Source organism: Manacus vitellinus, unplaced genomic scaffold, assembly GCF_001715985.3.
Source record: "Manacus vitellinus isolate BGI_N305 unplaced genomic scaffold, ASM171598v3 scaffold_18_pilon, whole genome shotgun sequence".
NCBI classification, from domain to species: Eukaryota; Metazoa; Chordata; class Aves; order Passeriformes; family Pipridae; genus Manacus; species Manacus vitellinus.
The window spans coordinates 12,473,377-12,494,573 of NW_021939324.1; the positions used below are offsets into that span (position 1 = coordinate 12,473,377).

At 44.3% G+C, this 21,197-nt stretch overlaps 2 protein-coding genes across 3 annotated transcripts in view; one reads left to right on the forward strand and one right to left on the reverse strand.

The window, feature by feature from the left end:
* The first annotated feature begins 5,388 nt into the window (after positions 1–5,388).
* CD180 (CD180 molecule) lies at positions 5,389–13,264 on the forward strand. Its single transcript, XM_029958974.1, is given in 8 exon segments — positions 5,389–5,400; positions 8,078–8,244; positions 8,889–8,902; positions 8,905–9,388; positions 9,390–9,445; positions 9,448–9,516; positions 10,289–10,336; positions 13,137–13,264. Coding segments are annotated over 8 exon segments (978 nt in total).
* Positions 13,265–14,795: 1,531 nt separating this feature from the next.
* MAST4 (microtubule associated serine/threonine kinase family member 4) overlaps positions 14,796–21,197 on the reverse strand; it is a 131,648-nt gene continuing 125,246 nt past the window's right edge. For both annotated transcript variants that reach the window (XM_018070406.2, XM_018070405.2), the window contains one exon: positions 14,796–21,109. In XM_018070406.2, the coding sequence (XP_017925895.1) occupies positions 17,238–21,109 (3,872 nt within the window). In that variant the 3' untranslated portion in view covers positions 14,796–17,237. The remainder of the gene's footprint in view (positions 21,110–21,197) is intronic.

Sequence of the window (21,197 nt, forward strand, 5' to 3'; positions counted from 1 at the left end):
CCACAAGAGAACAATCCATCCGTAGTGAGGCAGCCAGAGGAGTTCTCACTCTATTCGTTTGGAATATTTCTTTGCGCAGTGCTCACATCATGCCCCTGGTCACACCGTCCCTTCTTTTTCAAAGGACATCTAGGTCACTACCTGTGCAAGTGGTTTGCTCAAGTCATGGAAATTTCAGACTGAAGCTGTGACATGTCCTCAGCACTAACCTCAACCATCAGTGTCAGAGAACAGAAGCTGGTGGCTTGGTCAAGGAGTTGTGGCAAAGCAGAGGAAGAGGAACACCTGGGGCAGGGGGATCCTTCAGCCTGGTCTCTGGCTGTCCAAAAGATCCATCAGTCACATTGGTACCCAGCTGGGAGAGCATCACAAGTGCAGTCCTGCAGCTGCTGTCCCACTTTTGTCCCCAGCACCCCTAAGGGCAAACAAAGGGACATTGCTCATGTACACAGAGAGCATGGGCTGGAGAGCATATCTGACTGCTATCTCCTGCCCTTCTTTAGGATTTCAGAAAGATCAACTGCTGCAGCATGAAGCAGTGGGCTTTCACATGAAGTCTGGTAAAGTCTGACACGTTTTGCAGAAGCCATTTCTTCCTGACAGTGATTTATGCTCTTGCTGCATCACCTTGTTTTAGGCTTCTTAGAGTGCAGCCTGAGCCTGCAACACCTGCTGCACAGGCAGCAGAGCCCATGCAGGTTTTCCTGTTCGGAGATGTGTGTTTGTGGCAGGGCAGGTGGTCCTGGTCCTCCCCAGCTGCCATGTTTTGTCTTCTTGGGGTATCACACAGGCACAGTGGGGGAGCTGTCACAGCACAAATCACACTGGGATTCAAGGCAGATCCTGGTCTGGGTACTTAACATGTAGCATTTAAAGCAAGCATCTGGATTCCTATCTCTTGTTCACGGTACCAAATAAAAGAGCAAACAAGGAAAATCTTGAAATCCATACTTGAAGGAAATGGCTGAAAACTATTTTAATCCTTTGATCCTGCATAGGATTTATAGATATTTTGGAAGCCTTGATGTACTGGGTTGGTAATCTCTTTTTCTTCAGAGCTATGAAAGACCCAGAGATTGACATGATTTAAATGTTAAATATGAAAGAATGAAGATCTCATAGGGATTCTGAGGGTATAAAGTCTTTTTAATACAGATACACAACTCACTGCACATTTTTTTACGTCTTAGATTGATTCCCACTTACTTCTACAGTCATTACACAATTTTTCCAAGGCAACCAAGGAAGAGGAGCAATTTTCCAGGTTCATCCCACCTGCAGCACTCCTTTTTGAAGGAGTGGTACTCAGTGGTCTGACCAGGAAACCTGGGCTGGGCCAGGCCAGGCACAAGGTCAGCCAGGTAGATTTGACATCAAACATGATTTCTCCTCAACCCAGCCAACCATCCTCTTACCCAGATGGAGAGGCTCCTGTGTCTCACCTCCTCCCATCTGGAAATGGGACCCACCTTTCTGTGTCTGGGGTGGGAACTGGCACCCTGTGAATTCAGCATCATGCCAACAGCCCAGGTGATGCCCAGGTCTGTGCAACTTGGCTGGGCTGAGGAGCACACCAGCACTTCATTGTCAGGGTCCCTCTGGGACTAACACTACATCCCTGGTGGGGTTTTGGTGGGGGAAGGTCCACCGCCCATGGGCAGACACAGTGAGTGACTCACTGCATTTTGGTAAGCCTTGTGAGCTGTGTCTAGCTCAAGCCTGTCTAGCTCAAGAAATCAGCTTAAAATGGAGAACCCCTGTGGGATGTACCACCCTCTCCAGGGGACTTTCTAACTGCAAGGGAGACTCACTGTGGGGTGCCACAGCACTGGAGGTGCAGTGCAGAGGGAGTAATGTGCTCAGCCCTCAGCAGCATGCAGCATCTCACGAGCACTTAGAGATGAGCACAGTCACACTGGAGGCAATTATTACTGCTGCTGTTTGCATGCTCCTAAATTCACCATCTTCAGAGTGGGAAGAGTTTCAGCCAAGCACAGAGGAGGCAAAATTAAGAGCAGCAAATTCCTCATGAGGGGACTCTCCCAGCAACCCCTGTGGTCTGACAGCCCCCTGAATGCAGTGATGGAGGAAGAATCCACCCAGCACCTGGGAACAGCAAACACCAGCAGGCAGAAGAGCAATCCTGGATGAATACGAGAGGTGAATCAGCCTGCAACAGCCCTGGCTGCTGCAGTCACAGAGTGTCTGCAGCCTGCTCAAGCCCATGGTGGGTGTCCATAGCAATGCCCCCTGGCAGCACCAAAACCCTCTCCTGCTGCCATAAATTCTTACCTCTCCCCATTTTGTTTTAAAAGCACAAAGATCTAAATTAATCAGATAGGCACAGGTTATGAATAACTCAAGTTCTTCTTGACTTTCAGTCACCCACTACTAATTTCATAACAAATTCTTCATTACCTGAAGTGTTGTGTGCAGTTTTGGAAGCTCAATATAAGATATAAATCTATTAGAGAGCATCCAAAGGAGGATCACAGTGATGGTGAAGGGTCTGGAAGCAAAGCCATATGAGAAGCAGATGAGGTCACTTGGTCTGTTCAGCCTGGAGAAAAGGACACAGCTTCCTCATGAGGAGAAGCAGGGGCAGGCACTGATCTCTTCTCTTTGGTGACCAGTGACAGGACCAAAGGGAATGGCATGAAGCTGAGTCAGGAGAGGTTTAGGTTGGATATTAGGAAACAGTTCTTCACCCAGAGGGTGATTGTGCACTGGAACAGGCTCCCCAGGGGAATGGTTACAGCACCAAACCTGATAGAGTTCAAGAGGCTTTTGGACTTTGCTCTCACGCACATGGTCTGATTCTTGGGGTTGTCCTGTGCAGGGCCAGGAACTGGACTTTATTATCCTTGTGCATCACTTCCCACTCAGGGTATTCTATGATTCTATGAAATCGAGTCAGGTCCCAGAATTCATTATTTGAATAATAAATCTTCCCATTTCCTCAACAGCATGGAGTCTCTCCCGCAGGAGACAGTCTTCCATGAACTTCTCCAACATGAGTCATCCAAGAGCTGCTCCAATGTAGGTCATTTTTCCATGGAGTGAAGTCCTTCAGGCATAGGCTGCTCCAGCATGGGACCCTGACAGGACCGCAGGTCCTACCAGCAAACCTCCTCCAGTGTGGGCTCCTCTCTCCATGGGTCTGCAAGTCTCTGCCAGGTCCCTGCCCCAGCATGGGTTTCCCATGGGTTCACAGCCCTCTTTCAGGCATCCACCTGCTCCAGCATGGGTCTCCTCCACAGGCTGCAGGTGGAACTCTGCATCCCCATGGTCCTCCACGGACTGCAGGGGGACAGCTGCCTCACCATGGTCTGCACCACAGGCTGCAGGGGAATCCCAGCCCCAGCACCTGGAGCACCTCCTCCTCTTCCTTCTACATTGACTCTGATGTTCCTCTCACATATTCTCACTCTGCTTTTCTCTGGCTGCAATTACCTCTGCACAATATTTTTTTTCCTTCTTAAGTAGGTTATCACAGAGGCATTGCTATCATTCCTGACTGGCTCAGCCTTGGCCAGCAGTGGGTCCATCCTGGAGCCATTAGTTCTTCTGGACATGGGGGAAGCTTTTGGCAGCTTCTCGCAAACGTCACCCTTGTAGCCCCTGGTCACCCACAACCCCCCCCCAAAACCTGGCCACACAAATCCACTACACAGGGATGCCTTTGAGCATTAACATGGGAAACGGTGGATAAACAAGAAGTAAACGGATCATACAAATTCCTCTGAACTTCTTGCAACCAGCTGCAGGGTGAGCAGAATTCCCAGAAAACACAAGACTGACTGGGAAAGAGACAGAACTGTTAGTGGGATGTGGAGTGAGTTTTTCAGTTTGTCATTCAGAGAAGCTACTTTCTTTTGTATACTATAAATTAAAAAGAGGACTAAAAAACCCAGCCAATCAGGTCGGCACAGAAGCATCCTGGTGGCAGAATGACACAGCAGCAGGTCACCGGTTCTGTGGCCTCTCAGTGCCTGCCAGCCTCAACAGCCCACCCAACAGCTTTAGCTAAGTATGCAAAATGGACTGAGCTCTGCACTGGATTTTAAGCTTCCCTCCCGATACGTTGACTTCTTCCCTCTCCTCAGCTGCCTGCAGGGATGAGCACAGCATGGTTCAGGTGACATCAGCTCCAGCTACCAGCACAGCTGTATTTCAGAGCTGAAGCCACTGCTTTTGTGCTTGGCCTTGGCACCATAGAAGCTCAGGTATCTCCACCTTCCCGGGTGTCAAGCTTGATGCTCTCCAGTTGGCATCTTGATTGCTTGGGCCTTCACTGACTGAGTTACTGGTGCTGGATCAGCTCTATCGAGCTAGGGCATGTTTGCTGAACCCAGTAAGTTTTCACCACACCTTTCTCTACTCTTCTAGAAAGACTGCTGCTTAAGCCTACGGAAGACAAAGTTGTCAAGGTGATAACTCAGTCATTTAGGAAAGGAAAGAAAAAGGTACGTTGAGCTGTTTGGCTCAGAGTCAGCACTCAGTGCTGTCCTGGGCCGTGAGGACCAGACATCTTTGGCTGGCACAAGATCCCCTCCTGCCTCTAGCTGCCACACACAGAGCCATCTTAGAGATGGTTAGTTATATTGTCCCATTCCAAAAAACTGATTGTTCCCTGTAAGCTAAATACAAGAGAAAGAGTGTTCATTTTCAGATTGAAGTATTGCTTTTTAGCTCTACTGTTTCTACTGCAAGAGTCATGCATAAGCATCACAATCCTTTTTCCAGAAATACAGGCAAAAATCTTAGAGTCATAGAATCATAGAATGGTTTAGGCTCAAAGACCTATAAGGTCATTGAGTCCACTGTAAAACTAACACCACCAAGTGCACCACTGCTACCAGTCCACAAAGCAGAACTCTGGCCTTCAGCTGTTTTACAAGATTTTGTGCCTTTCCTAAGTGATTTATCAAATTTTGTTCAACTCAAACTCCCCATTGCACTAAATTCCCCTTTGGTGCGATGCTACAGTCTCTTCTGCACTACCCTGTACTTAGCAGAGACATTTCACTCTACATGAGCATAGACCAATTTCCCTCAGTTTCCACTTTTTAAAAATCTGTTCTGCTCCAGAAAAGCATCAGTGCACAGTAACTTGGCTATATTTAAAGCAGGCAAGTTCCTCTTTTGCTCTGAAACTATTGTTTTGCTCACACTGAGTCTGGGAAGTCCAGCAAGCTTATTTTTTCCTGGCAACCTGCTTTCTAGCCAAGTGCCCCAGTTTTAGTGATCTCTGGTCAGTCTCACTTTCATTCAGGGAAGGCAGCACAAGATCAGCCAGTGCAGCAACCCACCTCTCTCCATCATGGCCTGTGGTTTTCACAGCACTTTGCCTTTGTCAGCTGCAAAGCATCCGGTGCTGCAGAGACGATGTGCGTGGAGGTGAGTGACAGACACCAGTCCCTCTTGATATACAGGAGCTGGACACATCTGAGGTGACTACCCGCCTGCTAACATTCCAACGTTTCCAGTTCCCAAGGGATTTATCTCAGGGGAATTTGAAGGTCTTTATCAGAGAAATAAGGCAGGTGTCTTGATATATGCTTAGGGACATCAGCCACAGTCCCTCCTCCTCATCCTCACACCTGCACATCTGTGCACCCTCACACTCTCTCCCACCACTGATGGAGACTTTGGGAGCCCATGAAACCAGCACTGGTTTGATCAAACCAGCCCATCATCCCTCAGAGAACTTGAAGGATGATAAAGTTTCACAGGGGTATTTAAGAGGTATGAGAGCCAGATAGAGGATTTTTGTCTCTTGTGCTGTGCTCTTCATACAGGAACTTGTACACAGTAGTGGGATGATGATGTCTCTATTTGCTGTTTGGTCAGTATGCAATACCACAAGAAATTAATAAGAAAATACCAGGGTTTTTCCAGAGGTAGAAGAAAAACTGACCCAATAAGATTTTTCTTTTTTTTAATCTTTTCTTCTGTTGTCTTTTCTATTCCAACTGGGAGACAACAGAAAAAAGTCAAGGTTTTTGATTCAGGGAAGAAGCGCAGTGGAAAAGCAGCCTTAAGCAGCACACATTTGGGGCCAATAACAAATTCCTCGTTGAATTAAATCTACAAATCCCTGAGCACTCAGAGCTGTACAACAGGATCCCCATCAGGATAGTGTCTCTTCAGCTCCCTGTGAGAGCCACTTCATGCCCTGAAGCATATGGAGAGTTGCTTACTCACTGTTTTATTTGAATGGTAAAACATAGGCACTGTTGTCCTTTATAGTGACAGCTAAATAACTTTTATCTGTCTGAACTGCACATAGCAGCAGTTAGTTCCACAGGTTTTTCTTTGCTTATCAGTACTGAAAGCATCAGCTTTTCTAAGGCAGTATTTTCCCATTTTTGTAGTGACCGATACTATTTATTTCAGTTTTTCTAGGCTGGACCTGAGTCCCTGTGCTATCACAAGTATTATCACAGCAGGTACTGGGGTGGCTTTCTGCCCCCCCGGCCACAGCTCAGCACTGACTTGTCACTCTCTGCTGGTCCTGTCCCTGGGTGCTGTCCAGCTGGCACAGAACTCCAGCTGGGACCTAGCATGCCAGAGGGAGCAGGACAGTAGAGGAGCTGCACTCCCCACCCAGATGGGGAATTTTGTGGTGACAGTCCCTCTAGACTTCCTCCACCATGCTGCTGCCAGCATCCCTCTGCCACTGCCTAACAGGCTGCAGTGCCTGGAGCAGTGTCAGGTCATGTTGCCTCACAGAGACTCCCTGAACAGCATCCAGTTACAGGATTTGTGCTTAAAGGAAAGGAAAAAAGTGTTCATATCCAGCTTGTGGTTTGCAACAAATACTACTAATTAGCCCTCTCCTCTGAAGCTGCTGAGTGCTGACACTGCCCACCTGCATCTCCTAAGCCAGAGACAGGCAGAGACATGGTTTAGCCTGAAATAGAGTTGCATGTCGACAGAACGACCTGAGCCCCATGCTCAGACTATTCCCCAGGGCCCACAGAGATGCACCTCAGCAAACCCCGACAGGCCACGTGCTCCCACCCACAGGGTGCACATCTGCACTCTCCCTTACATGTCACGGGCTCCATGCTCCAGGGCATTTCCCTCTGAACACACAACTGCTGCCCCTGCTTGCTCTGCTCCACTAGCAGAATTGCTTTGTATCAACTGAAGTGCTTGTGCTGCCCAGCTGTGCCACACATGCTTTTACTTACCCACAAGCAGAACGTCTGCAAGGTGACTGGCAAGGGTATTGCCAAAGCTGCAGCTCCCACGTAGTCCCAGGGTCCCAACCTTTCTAGGCTGGGTCTGGCCGAGGAGGTGGCTGGTGCTGCACTGGCTGTGCTCACACTCCCCATTGCAGCGTGGCAGCCGGGACCAGGGCAGCGCTCTGAGCACTCCCAGCATTTGGAGCAGTAAGGCAGCCTGTTTCAGGATGGTGCTTCCCAGATTCTGGTTGACTTCTGTGTAATCACCAGACAAAGGCGGGTCAGGCACATTTAATGAATTTCCCTGGTAGCCACAGAGTAGACTTCTCTGTGTAATAAATTGATTTATTTTCACTTAAACTGAAAATCCTTCATGGACATTTTAAGACTTAGCATTCCTGCTGTCTTCTCACTGCAGTGTGTAAATGTAGTTCATATCCAACATCTTCCAGACCTGCTTTTTTTTACCTCCTCTCTGTAAGGTTTACTTAAGACTTCTCTTGTAGTAAGTTTTGTTACAAGACTCATGATATTTGGAATTTAAAACTACTTTGTAGGAATGCTTTTTTAAGGATTAATAATTCATCCAAAAGAGTAAACATTTTTTGTATGTGATAACTTTGATAAGAAAGTACTGCAAATGAAACACACTTCAAATTAGTACAAGAGAGTTTCAAGGTATTCATTTTAAAAACACACTCCACAAAACCCCCGGGCTGTCCATTGCAAGCTTGTGCTGAGGCTTCCTAGGGTTTTGGCTGCTGCATTTTAAATAATTCAAAACTCTGTTTGTGTTTATTTGGGGGTTGTGCTAGTTGGGTTTTATTTTCCTATTTATATTCACAGTACATAGCTCTTTCAGCTTCACTGTATATCTTCCACAGATTACAGCAAATAAAAGCCATAGCCATGAAGGTTTAGGACTGAGGAAGCTTTCTGAAAAAGTACCTGTCACAACAGAAATACTCAACTTCAGCTTCAGTGTGCTGCCTTCCCTCCAGGATTCAGCCTTCTCTGAGTTGAAGTTTCTTCTCTCCTTGTACTTAACAAGGTATGGAAGGAGCATCTTCAGTTCTGCTCATCACATTGGTGAAACCCCCTGCCCCTGCCAGAGACAGAGACCTCTGGAGCACACCACAGCAGCATCTCCCTGCCTTCACAGGGACACCTTCAGACAGCTTCAGATAGCTGGTGAGTTTTTATGCTGAGCAGAGATTGATCCACTTGGGCAATATCTAGGCTTCTCCACTGATGACAATCATTTGCAGAACAGTGGGTGAAATAGGCATTTTCCAGATATTGCTGCTTCTAAGACAGTAGTGACAGCAAAGTCACTGCAGCAGGTTTTTATTCATTTTTCTATATTCTTCCCTAAAATCTGGAGAAAGACATGTTTGGTCCTTGGAAATTTTCATTTTATAAAGTTGGACACTAAAAACCTCCTGTCTCCCTGCCTCCCACAAATGCCTCCTCACACTCACCATTTCAGGGCAGGTTTTTCTTCTCAGCAGAACCCTGTAATTAAATGTGAACTTAAAAGTACCAGATAAACATCATTGAAAAAGACACTTTTATTGTGGTGAAGGCAACTGATCATGAGCTTTTACAGACATGAGGTTCAGTTTGGGTAATCACATATACCGGAGGAGTTTTGCGAGACAGGCCACTGATGCTGCTTTCTATTGTTTTCTCAAGGTGTCAGATCAACTGGGTTATGATGGCACCTTTCACAGCAACAGGCAGCTGAAGACAATTGTGCTGACAGGAAACCTGCTCATGTTTCTGTCTCAGTGTTTGCTGGCCCGCCTTCCCTGGAGAAGCTTAACACAGACAGGAATAACCAGTATGTCTTTCATTCCAATGACAAATCTGGACGGTTTAGATACCCTCATCTTGGGCAGCAACCACATCTCTTCACTGCAGCTTCTTCCCAGCTTTCCCACTCAAAACCTCAAATACCTTGACTTTCAAACAAACAACACAGGAGCAATCACAGCAGAAGATGTGCATGTTCTGCAGAATATCAGCAATATAACTCTCATCTTTAAAGGCAATGACATTACATACATTGAACCTGGAGCCTTCCAGTCCCATTTGAACTTCAGGGGCTGTGCTGACATCTCTGGGGTCCTGGCAGGGATATAGAATTCCACAGCCGAGACCCTTTGGCTGGGAACATTTTGTGGTGTGGAAAAGGAGCCCAGATGTTTTACAAGGCCTCTGTAATATTTCTGTCAAGGATCTCTATCAGCAGTTAGGCATTTCGGAAATCTAAGTGCTGGCACATTTCAGTGCTTAACCAAGCTCCGAAAACTGGGCCTAACATTGCCACTGCATAATCAATTTAAGTTACCCCTCTGGACTGCACCTGCTCCAGTATTGGTTTAATCCCCTGGTACAAGCCAAATCTGAATAAAATTGAGGACCCTGAAGGAACAAGGTGCTCTGAACTCCAATCACTAGCTGGGAGTCAGCTGGCCACCGTCTTGCTCTCCTGTGGGATGAACACAGCAGAAATCATTGCAGTTGTCCTGGCTGTTTTCTCCTGTGGTACCATGTTCATTCAGGGTGCTTTGTATTTCCAGCAAAATTAGCAGCGAATATATGTTTATTACGGAGATGTAGAAAAATATCTATAGCAATTGTATTATGTTGAAAGATATCTTACTGCTTTTGTTTGTGACTTTTTTTTTCTTAACTTTTGCAATACCCTTTGTATTATAACTTTTAGAAAAATAATGAAAAAAATAGAACTGAAAAAATAAACTATGACCTGAGCCTTGAATATAAATAACTTATCTTATAGAGAAATCTCTGTCCAACTCAAGGTTAGCCCTGGTGTATCAGCTAGTGTGGCTAATGCACTTGTAAAGGTAAGATCCAAGGGCAAATCTCTTTAAAAAAAGAAAACTCTACCACCATCACTCTCAAAACCAAACAAACGAACAAAAACCACCAAAAAAGAACCAATTAAAAACCAAATCTCACCCTCTGTCAAATATCCTTGAAAAGCAATGTTGTATAAGAGCTGGTGGCAGTAGTGTACCCCACTCTGCTAAAAAGTAAAAAAACTACCTGTGAAAAACAGGCACAACCTCATAGTCATGTAAGACATATTCCTGCAGGACTGTCAGAAACAGCCTGTATCACTTCTATGATTTCTTTAAAATATTTCTTTAAAATATTCATGATCCTTAGAAAATTCCTGACCATTGGACCTTGTCTGTGCATCTCCCACCCTGAGGCAGGCTATGCTCCTGTGCTATTTTCTAGACTCCACAATAAGTAGAGACTGGCAACCATTTCATCTTTAACCATAAAATTTGTAGATTTGGTCAAGATCTGTTGGCACTACGTTTGCTTGCACAGGGCAAAAAACCCCAATGCCAATAGCTATGAGACATTCCTGTGCCAGCCTGGAGTAGACTGTTCTTTCCAGCTGCAGCCCAGGAGAGAAAACTAGAGGCTGCAGAGGGGGCAGTGCAGTGGACATCATCATCCCACAGGTGCACCTCGTGGCAACAGCTACTTCACAGGGCTTCTGGTGGGCATCCCTGGAGTAAAATTAGAGTCTTTCTGCTTCAATGGGATATGCAACAGCTAGGCAGGAATAAAGCCTTGTTATTATTTACATAAAACCAAATCACTTTCTCTGCCATCACATCTGAATAAACCCAGTAGCAAGACAGAGTGTGTGCATCTGATCAAGGATCTAATGGAAGCTTGCTGCGCCTGTTTGTCTGCCCTGTGTTACCATAAGGTGATTTATGTCACCAGTGCTTTAATAACAGCCTAATACAAATGTGTAGCCACAACCTTCTTGGGGGGGTATGACCCTTCCGTCTCCATTGCAGAGCACGCACCACATGGAGTCTTGCCTGTCCGAGCATGGCTCCCTGATGTGTTATGCCAGGAGATGTAGTTGCTTTCTCTCAGGACTTTCCATGCCAAACTCCACATTCACCTTCAGCTCCAGCCCAAAGGCATTTCCTCAACGTTGTCCTCTGTAACATGCTGACTAGCTAAAGTTTCTAAGATTCCTGCTGGATTAGAAAGTTTTTGCTCATTTCTGATGATACTGCTGACAAGAGTCCCAGCTTGGTCTTCTCTGGTAAGAACTACCTCTCATGAAAAGCCCCTTTTACTGTCTATTAGCAGATCAGATGCATACAATGTGTACTCTTGCGGCTTTCAGATGCCTTCACATCACTGCCACTGCCTTACCCTGCAGCTTCTCCTCCTCCCCTTTGTAGCCACATGTGCCTCCTTTTTCAGTTGCCTACAAACACACCCAAATTTGGGGTACCAAAGCGTTGCCTCTCCTCACAGCTCTCTGTATTGCTGGTTCATATTCCCTGTTCTTGTGGCCACTGACCCTCCCTGCACTGAAGCCCCCTCCTGACCCCATCAGCAGGCACTGCACTCCAGCTGCCCAACACCAAAGCCACATGAGCTGCCAACTCCAGGCAAGCCCTTCTGTTCACAAGGGCTGTTCAAGGGAGAGAACTGTTCCTGAGCACATCATGCTGCCCAAGGGGAGCACACCCTAACTTGTCCTTGGGAGCAAGGCAGGGATATTTCTGAACTGAGCCCAGGGTTCAAGGTGCATTTTCCCCTCCCTCTGCAAATCCAACTGCTTAATTGGGCAATCTCTGCTATCTAATAATCCAGCATGATTGCCAGTGTGTGTACCATCCAAGAAAGACCTGCTTCTTCCATTGTTTCCCTCTCAAAGTCATGGATTCAGGGAAGTGTTAGACAAATAGTGATGTTAAAAAGGGAGTGTAACACTCCATAGGCATAAAAAAAATTCCTGCAAGTACCAGGTAGCAACTGTGTGAGATTCACAAATATTAGTGACTGGAGAGGGAAACTGCATGTTGGGTTGAAAGGTATTCTGAAAGGTCTTTTTGTTTGGAGAGACCACCACAGGATTTAACCACCACCAGTTTCTGAAATGCCTCCTAATGCAGTGTAAATCCATGTGTAGACTTCACTTGGTGAAAACTCAAAGACGGCTGAGAAGGCGAAATGTGTTCCCGTGCAGTATCTGTTTGCACACAGAGTATTAAGACTTCCCTGAAATCCACCCCCTTCTCTATGCCCAACTTGTTTTAGATTACTGTATGTAATTTTGTATTACTGTGTTGTATTTTTTGTCTTTACAGTGTCATCTCTCCTCTATTTGCCTGCAAAAAAGCCATTCATAAGACATTGTGCAAACAACAATGCTGAACGGCACATGCTATGTGTTTCAGGATGCACAAGTCCTAAATACAGGGATTGATTATTCTGAAGGAAAAATTATCTATGGATATAATACACTAAAATGTCTAGATTATATGTTAAGACTTTTAAGTCCAAAGATTTAGTCTTCTGGGATTACTTAATAAGGATATAAATGGAAAGAGACAACAGATTTTTTTTTCCTTAAAGAACTGCTTACCAAATCAAGCTCTGATGTGATGCACTCTTTGAAAAAATAAGAGAGAAAAGGCCTGACTTAAAACCAAACACAGCTATGGAGCCAGCACAGAGAGAACAAGGGAATTGCTCAATGTGAATAGTGTTTAACAAGACTTCACTTACCACCTTGCTGGCTCCTGGGCTACAGATGTCTCTGAAGTCATGGTACAACTCGACACCGCAACATGGAATTTATCAGTATTTACACAGAGAAGGAACTTGAGCATGTATTCATAAGTCACATTTCAGAGACTGGTAAGCTCTTACCTTTATTTCAATAGGACAAACCAAAACTCAGAGCCAAGTTCTTCCTTCCCTAACTGTGCTTAAACAAGGCGCTCTCAGTAAAATGCAAGTCAATTTTTGAAAGAGGATTTTACTCTGTTTTGAATGGGCCAATTTCTACATATGTTGACTTAAAAAAACACACCCTGATGTCAATGGTACATCTTTTAAGAACTTTCTCTCATTCACTAGTCTTGTCTGTAGCTGGAAAAAGAGCAGTCAAGATCCCTTCCCAAACACTCTACACCATACCTCCCTCATCTGACAAAACTGATGGAAATTCTTCTCTCCCAGCAGAAGATGACATTCTTCTCCACTGAATCCCTTGGACATCCTCTTCCTCCTGTACATAATTCACACCTGCATTTGGTAGGGTTTGCCATGTACCAGAACACAACAACTGCATTGTTACTGTCTGCTTATTCTGCAGCCTTCTCCACTCTTCCTGATGCTCCCAACTTTCTGCAGCTTGAACCATAGTTTTAGCATCACTTCCTGCCCATGGCAGGGCAGTTGGAAGTAGATGATCTTGATGATCTTTAACATCCCTTCCAGCCCAAACCATTCTGTGATTTCTACCCTCAGTTCATTCAAATGCATTCTTGGCAGCTATCTGGGAGATCGAGCTGGTCAGTTCTCATCAACTACTACACTATACAGTCAGTGGAAAGAAAAACTGTTGCTAACCCAAGGCAGGAAGTGGGACATGCATCCATACATGCTCCAGTATCTTCCTGTCCTGTGATCTAATCTTTCTTAGCTACGACCTGAGCTTTGATCCAAATCCAAGCTAGACATCCCTGCTAAGCCTTACAGACTGTGTAAGACTACAGTAAGCCTAAGGGGGCTTAGCAAACGGGGAGTTCAGTGCTGAGGAAGGGAGCTCACGTTTCCCTGGCAGACCATGAAAGCGTTCCCATCTCCAATAAGGTGCCGTCTTTTCTTACCACAGTCGAAGTGAGGATGACAGGCTGTGCCACATACAATACTGATAACCTGCCTCTCCTGACTTAATTAATGCAAACTCCATATACCACCCCTTTCCTCTGGCCCTGAACACTATGGAGGCTCACAGAGCATGCAGGGTTCTGTGCCTCCCCAGGCAGAGGTGATGGCTGCTGTGTACAGCCAGGGAGGCATGAAACTCAAGTCAATCCTCAACTCTTGTAATTTCCTTTCCCTCAGCTGCTGGATCCTGCTCTTCCTTCCTCAACCCATCACCCATCAGTGCACCAGTTTTGCAAGACTATCTGCCAGTGGCCTGGAGCAAATTGGAAAAGTGGGAGTGATCTGCAGCTTTCCCATACCTATTTGTTTCAAACAGGGAGTGAAGCTGCAAAAGTGATGCTGTAACACTGCTCCACTTAGTTTTGTACAGGGGAAAAACACAGAGAAAACAATGTAATAATAAGATGTGAACACAAATTCCCACATGCTGGGCAGCTATGCAGAGTTACCAGCAGCAGAACAGTAAAGAGATGTGTATTTTAATTGATACTGCTCCTATAGTAATGACAATGTATGTTCTGGAGGAAGGATTTATATGTCACATTACAACCTACTGCCCTTGTTACCTACTAAAGACATGTTGTCCATCATCACACCATACCTACCAATCCAACAGCCAAGCAGTGGTTCCAGCCTGAGACCAGACACTCAGCAATGCAGACCTCCTCTGTTCCCAGACCAAACTGCATTTCCTCGTGCAATACCCTCTGCCAGCACGTACCTTAAGGGGTGCACTGAGTTGGCCCCAAAGAAAAAAAAACTGCCCGCCTCTGAGTAGAGCAGAGATGTGCCTTAAGTTACAGCAGTGAGAGCAGTTCAAGGAAAAATGCTAACACAACAGTGTTTCATGCTGAATTTTTATTTCAATGTTATGCAACTGCATAAGTATAAATAATCGTGTTCAATATATAACAATTATGACATCCATAAAGAGTTTTTTAGAGAAAATAAGACTGCAAACACTTTATTGCACAGACCCTAACAATTTTTTCCTTTTTTTTTTCTTTTCTTTTCTTTTTTTTTTTTTTTTTGGTAAGCTGAGAACTCTACTGCAGGAAGTCTACAAAAGAACACATCAGATCTACAATCACACTAAGACTGACCAAGAAGAACACAGGCAGGAGGATCTCTTAACAGTTCACTGGCAAAGTAAACATCAACAAACAGGTACTACATAAACACAAGCTTATGCACTGTTACACTTCCAAAATGCAAAGAACTTATTTGTCAGAAGTGATAATGAACTATACAAAATATACATAAAGGTATACTGTAAACAAAAGCTAGATGTGCTTTAAAGGAAACAAGAGGATTGTTAAAAAATGCAGAGACTGTAAACTAGGAAATACCTTCCAGACAGAAATGTTATTTTGAAGTGCATTAGCATTCATTTGTAGTAACTGCCAAAGCACAGATGAACTGTAAATGTTGAGACCATTTTCTCTTTAAACTTCTCAAAAATTATTATCCATTGCTCACCAGCTCCTCTGTGAATGCATCAAAGGCAGTATGAATGTTCTAGTGCCACATGAAAGATCAGAAGTTGTTTGTGATATTGGCTTTTCCTGACAGTTTTGCTGTAAGCCAACTCAATTCGTCAGTACAATGAAGTTTTCAGCAGAGGGAAATGAATTCTGCACACTGTCTATTGTCACACAAGTCTCCAAGTCAAGATTACACTGTGCTTTTATGAACAATTTTCTAGCTTTTGAGACAGAAAGACAAACTGTAAGCATTGGTGTAAAAGTAGGGGCCTAACTCTACTGTGGTTACAGAAAACAGAAATAAGCAAAACAACCATTCTATTGATCCCCAATTATTAAAACCCATGCTACTGCAAGGGCATTTTGTAGTGCTTCTGTACATGTTTCAAACTTTACCTTTCAGCTCTCAAAACAAACCAAATACCTCCACACTAACAAAGTCTACATGTTCCACAGTATACAAAATTTAAATAAGGCTTAGCAAAAGTAAAAAGACAGTAACATTCTAGCACCAAATAGCTCCAATGGGTTCCTGTTACAAAATGCTTCTTTTGAAATTACAGTATTTAACTTTTTTGCATACAAATAAAAAGATTATGTTATGAAATGTATGGAGCTACTTAATGCATTTAGAAATGAATGTGAAACCCAGAGTTACTTGCTAAAAACAGCAAGTTAAGTCTACAACATAAGGCCCCAGCTATGTATTAAAATGTATCAGATATCCTAAATTTTTTTGAAGATATGATACTGAAACTACTGAAACTGCTTTTTTTCCTTTTTACCTTGTCATAAAATAGAAAAGAGCTATAGCATTATGACACTAACTATGCAGACCTATATGCCATAATATATATTTTCTAAATGTATTAAAAACAGGGATGAACATACTAGTACTACCAGTCATGTGCTTATTACTTGTGCCTCACACTGTAAGGGCCTGAATTTAAAAAAGCTCAAGGAACTTGAGAGGATTGCAGCAAAAACTGAGCACGTGGCATGTGCTTCAGAGAGTTAGAGCCTTGTCTGAGGTGAAGGTCACAGAACACACTCCTAATAGACAAGAACCACCATTTCACCACAGAACACAAGTCTTGCTGGGATGCCCTGATAATTAAGTGGTCTTCCCATAGCTTTAAGGACACCTACTCTAATCAGGCTTTGTGCAGTAGGGAGATGCAGTTATGTCTTGTGTTACATCTGGTGAAGCAGTCAGCCAGGTACAGTACTATCAAAATCAAATTATTAAAAATACATGTAAAAACTCACAATAGGTCACCATGTTTATTCTGTACTAGTATTTTTTTTAACTTCTATCTAGGATTTTTAGTCAGTAAAAATGTGGTCTGGTTTTCTTTTTCTCCAGTCAGACCAATACTTGAGCATGTCCATGCCAGGTCTGAGTTTTAATAATTTGGTTTCATATTTCAGTATGGCAAATAAGTGGCTAAGCAACTATCTTAAAAAGGGAAAGAGGAAACAACGCAACCAGCAGCGAAGTATATATGCTACATTCAACCCCCAAACACATCGCTAAGTATTTACAGAGGAAATATTTTCTTCAACAGCTCTTGGCTGTAAAGGTATTTTTGTACAAATACTATATGGTAACAGTTTTACCGGTTTCAATTGGAAAGGCATTTTGAAAAAAGTCCTCTCTTTACATATCCCCTTGTTTTGTTTCTTCAGTGACATGAAAACTTTGCAGCACAAACACACGACACAGTGCTGGTTTAAAGGCAGTACGACATATTGAAATTGTTTCAGCTAGTGTTGAATTCACACTTGCCGGGTCTTACAGTTAACAGGATTTTTTGTGAGCATTGCTCCGCGAAGCTTCCTTTCCTCGACGCTGCCGAGCTGAGTCTTTGTCGTCTGAAAGTGCACTAGGGCGGTCAGGTGTGGCTGCTGACCTGGATAAATCTTTACCTACATTCTGTTTTCTTGAAGCAGACTGCTGAGCCAGAATGGTGTCTTTTCCCTTTACATCCACAGTGTTAACAAAAAGAGGCTTTTCTTGACTTCCAGGTTTCCCCACAAGGTTTGAAGTAGGGCGGTGGGCTTCTGCTACAACAGTGGCACTGTGCAAGGCCATCAATGAAACACTTTTAGCCATTTCTGCCTTACTGTTCCCTGTGGAAGAGGTGCTTTTCTTATTTAGTTCTTTGCAAGTTGCAGGAAGCTCAGGTGAGCCTGCTTTAACCTTTGCTGAAATTGCATCACTCTTGGTTGAAGACAAAACAGATACTTCTTGCCTACACTCAGAGAAATTGGATGAACAAGTCACCAGCTTTCCTGGTATTGTAGACACACGATAAGAACTCTGCCCGCTGGCAGCAGACAAATGTTTTATTGCAGTCTGCTTGTTTGCATCCTCTGGCTGTTTCTGATTAACTTGTCCCTTCCCTTTTATATCTTGAGAGCTTTTGCTACTTGTGGTCACTTTTTCTGCTCCTTTCCCTCTGGCATCACAGTTTGAAAGACAAAGGGTGGGCTCTAATTTCCCACTGTCAAGCTGAACGTAAAGTGCGTCAGTGCATATTTTTCCTTCAGGTCTTTTGTCTGCAGAGATAATTTCATTACTGGGATTTCTGTCTGCCTCTTTGTTCCACAAGAGACAGTCTTTCACAGTGGAAAATTTTGGAGATGTGGTTTGTTTTTCACTGAAATGAAGTTGCTTTTGATCAGCAGATTCCCCCAAGCCTGCTGGTTCTTGCCTTTGCTTAGAACTCTCTAGGCCTGCTGGTAATGGGCCCACAGCAGAGGATTTGGGTTTGGTGTCAGGGGCGGTGCTGCTCATTTGGAGGGTGGTGACTGAACCATGACCCAAACTCACAGGCCTTTCCGTCTCCACATTTTCACTGGTCATTCTTCTTGAAGAGCCTGGAACAGAAGGAAGGTGATCTAGCACACTTTTACTGGCATGTTTCCCATCCTTCCGGGAGCTGGCAGACAACTGAGTAACAGTTTCTTTTTCTTTTATGGTTGGAATGCATGGTTTTTGTGACAGTGTCTGTTTATCCAAGGACTTAGACTTAGAGGAACTTGTATCAGAGGCTAGCCTGTGTTTATTAGTGCTGCTTTCCACACAGGTGGCAGCAGGTTTCACGTGTTCTTGAACACCTACATGAACTTCTACAGTGCAGTGTCTGCTTATTGTGTCTTTCACAGCAGGTGAGCCTGAAGTGTTAAGTTGCTGCCGAGGAACTTGGCTGGACTGTTCTCTCTCAGCAGTTTGAAGCCTGGTATCAGCGAGTGGTTTATGATCTTTCTTTCCTAAATCTTTGGCATTGTCCTTCTGCACAGAGGAAACTGGTGCAGACTTCTCAGTTTTATTATCGCAATCTCTTGAGGGTTGCACAGGCCATTTGGATGCAAGAGCTTCACTCTTTGACTCTGAGGTAATCTTCTTACATTCAACTTTCTGCTTGATTATGTCCCTTTCCACAAAACTTTTAACAACACTGCTGTCATCTTTTCCTAGCTGTTTCAGTGATTCTCTCCCATCCTTAGGTTGTGCTTTGGGGGCAGCTGACTGCATTCTTCCTTGCATCTGAGGTGGAATGGCAAATTCAGCACAACTTTTTTCATTGCTTTTGGAGTAGCTTGTTATGAGGACATCTGAGGTAGATACCTTCACAGATGATTCCCTGATCACTTCCACCTTTGCAGGGATAGGCTCACAACCTCTCCGGGCTACTGGCTGTTTGGTAGGCAAGTCCTTTTGTATTTGTTTCTCTTTTACTACAGCTTTTTCAGGAGTGCTTTGGACAGCAGAAAGTTTGGAGTATGTTTGAGTAGTTTTAACACTCTCACTTTGAGTAACACAAGACTTTGCCTCCATTGAATTGTCCTTCTGTTTTGAAGGGGAGGTATCTTTCTTTTGAACAGCTTCAATAACAGAAATACTGCCTTTAGTAGCTGGACTAGAAACCTTTTTCTCTGACACTGCTTCTGCAGCCACAGGGATGACTGGTGGATTTGGAGAACCCTTGCCTGTGTGCAGAACCTGAGGCTCTGCTATGTTGACTTTGCCAGATTTTGAGTAGCTTAACAACTCCTCTTTCTGACAGACCATTTCTGCCTTCCCACCACTCCCTTGTGGCACTAGGGGTTTAGAAGATTCCCCATCACCGCTGGTGCTCTGTCCTTCTGGCAGCACACACAAAGGCAGTTCAGTCTTTGAAGCCTGGGGCCCAGAAAGCAACGCAATGTCTAGCGTGCCTTCTATTGGCTTCAGACAGGAAACAGACCTCCCATCAAGTTTATATTCTGATGGACTTTTTCTGACAGGAGCATCAGTGGAAATAAGGGCTGATTTTTCCACACTCACATCTGCTCGGCCACTCAAGGTCTTGAGAGGAACAAAAGAAACTGAGTTAATCTGGGCAGCATGTGCACTGCCAATAAATGCTCTACTATCTGCAAATACAGTGGAGTCCTGCTGTATGTTCATGGGTCTGCCTGTAGTAAGTTGAAGGCATTCGTGAACATTAGATGTCAACTTGGGTTTTAGCACTGGACAGACACTGTCATCTTTTTCTTCAATGGACATTTTTTTTCTGAGATAATCAATATTTGCAAGTTTACCATCTAATCTTTCAAATTTGGCAAATTCTTTTGTTGGTACAATTTTATCTGTGTTTTCTCCCTTTCCACTTAGCATCCTGTCAGAGGACTGAGGTAACACATCCTGCAGTGCACACGGAGGAGAAATTCTTTTGAAGTCATAAGAAATATGACTGAGTTCATTAGGGGGAGGGCCATGACACAACATCTGTGCATCTAAAGCAACACCATCATTTGATCTCAAGTTTGCATTCTTTTGAAGGGTGTCTTTGAGTATGCCACCAGCTGACTGGGTCTCCAAAGCAACAATTTTTGTTTCAAACTGATTTGATCTTTCTAATACCTTTTGGAATGTTTTTTTGTCTTTTTCTTCCAGTCTTAAGGTATTGGCACTTTCTGGTTCATGGCTGGGTTCATGTATAGCAGCATTTGCTTTTTCAGCAAAATCTTGTTTTTTCATTACTACCTTGACCTTCAGCTTCTCTCTGTCTAGCTCATCAATGGATTCTTGTCTACCTAGTTTTCGGGAGATGGGTCGTTTCAAGCAGCCCTGCTCTGCAGGCCTGACTCGTGTGAGTGATGGCACATCACATACATTCTCCTCCAAGCTCTGAAGAGTTACTTCCCTTTGAGATAATTCTTTATTCACTTCTTCCTGGGTCACTTCTAGACTGTGTTTTCGTGAACATAAGTGTTTCTTATCACTGCCGTAAGAGGGTGCAAGTTTCTCTTCAGACTGGACTCTCTTTAACAGTGGAGATCTTGGTGGCTCTGCACTCTTTGGCCTGACAATATGCCTTACAATAGTTGGAGGTGAGTGCATTTTGCTAGGAAAAGATTGAGCTATTTTTGTATTTCCAATAGAATGTCCCAGCAATGGTGATGGAGATCGCTGAGGAGATGTTGGCTGGGGTGTCGGAGAAGGTGTTCGTGCAAGAGGAGAGAGGGGAATGCTGCCAGCTGATTTGCGTCTTCCTGATCGGTATCTTTGCCCTCCAAGCTTTGGACCCAAGCCATGAAGGGTGCTGGGTCTTATGTGTCCTGAACCAGCTGGAGAATTGGGAGCACTTGAACTAGGGGAGCTACTCTGGGAAGAATTAGTACCTACAAAAGAACAAAATCCCCAAACAAGCAAACATAAGAACAGGAAGACCTTTTCAATCTTCTAATTTCAATCTTCTGTCTAAATGTT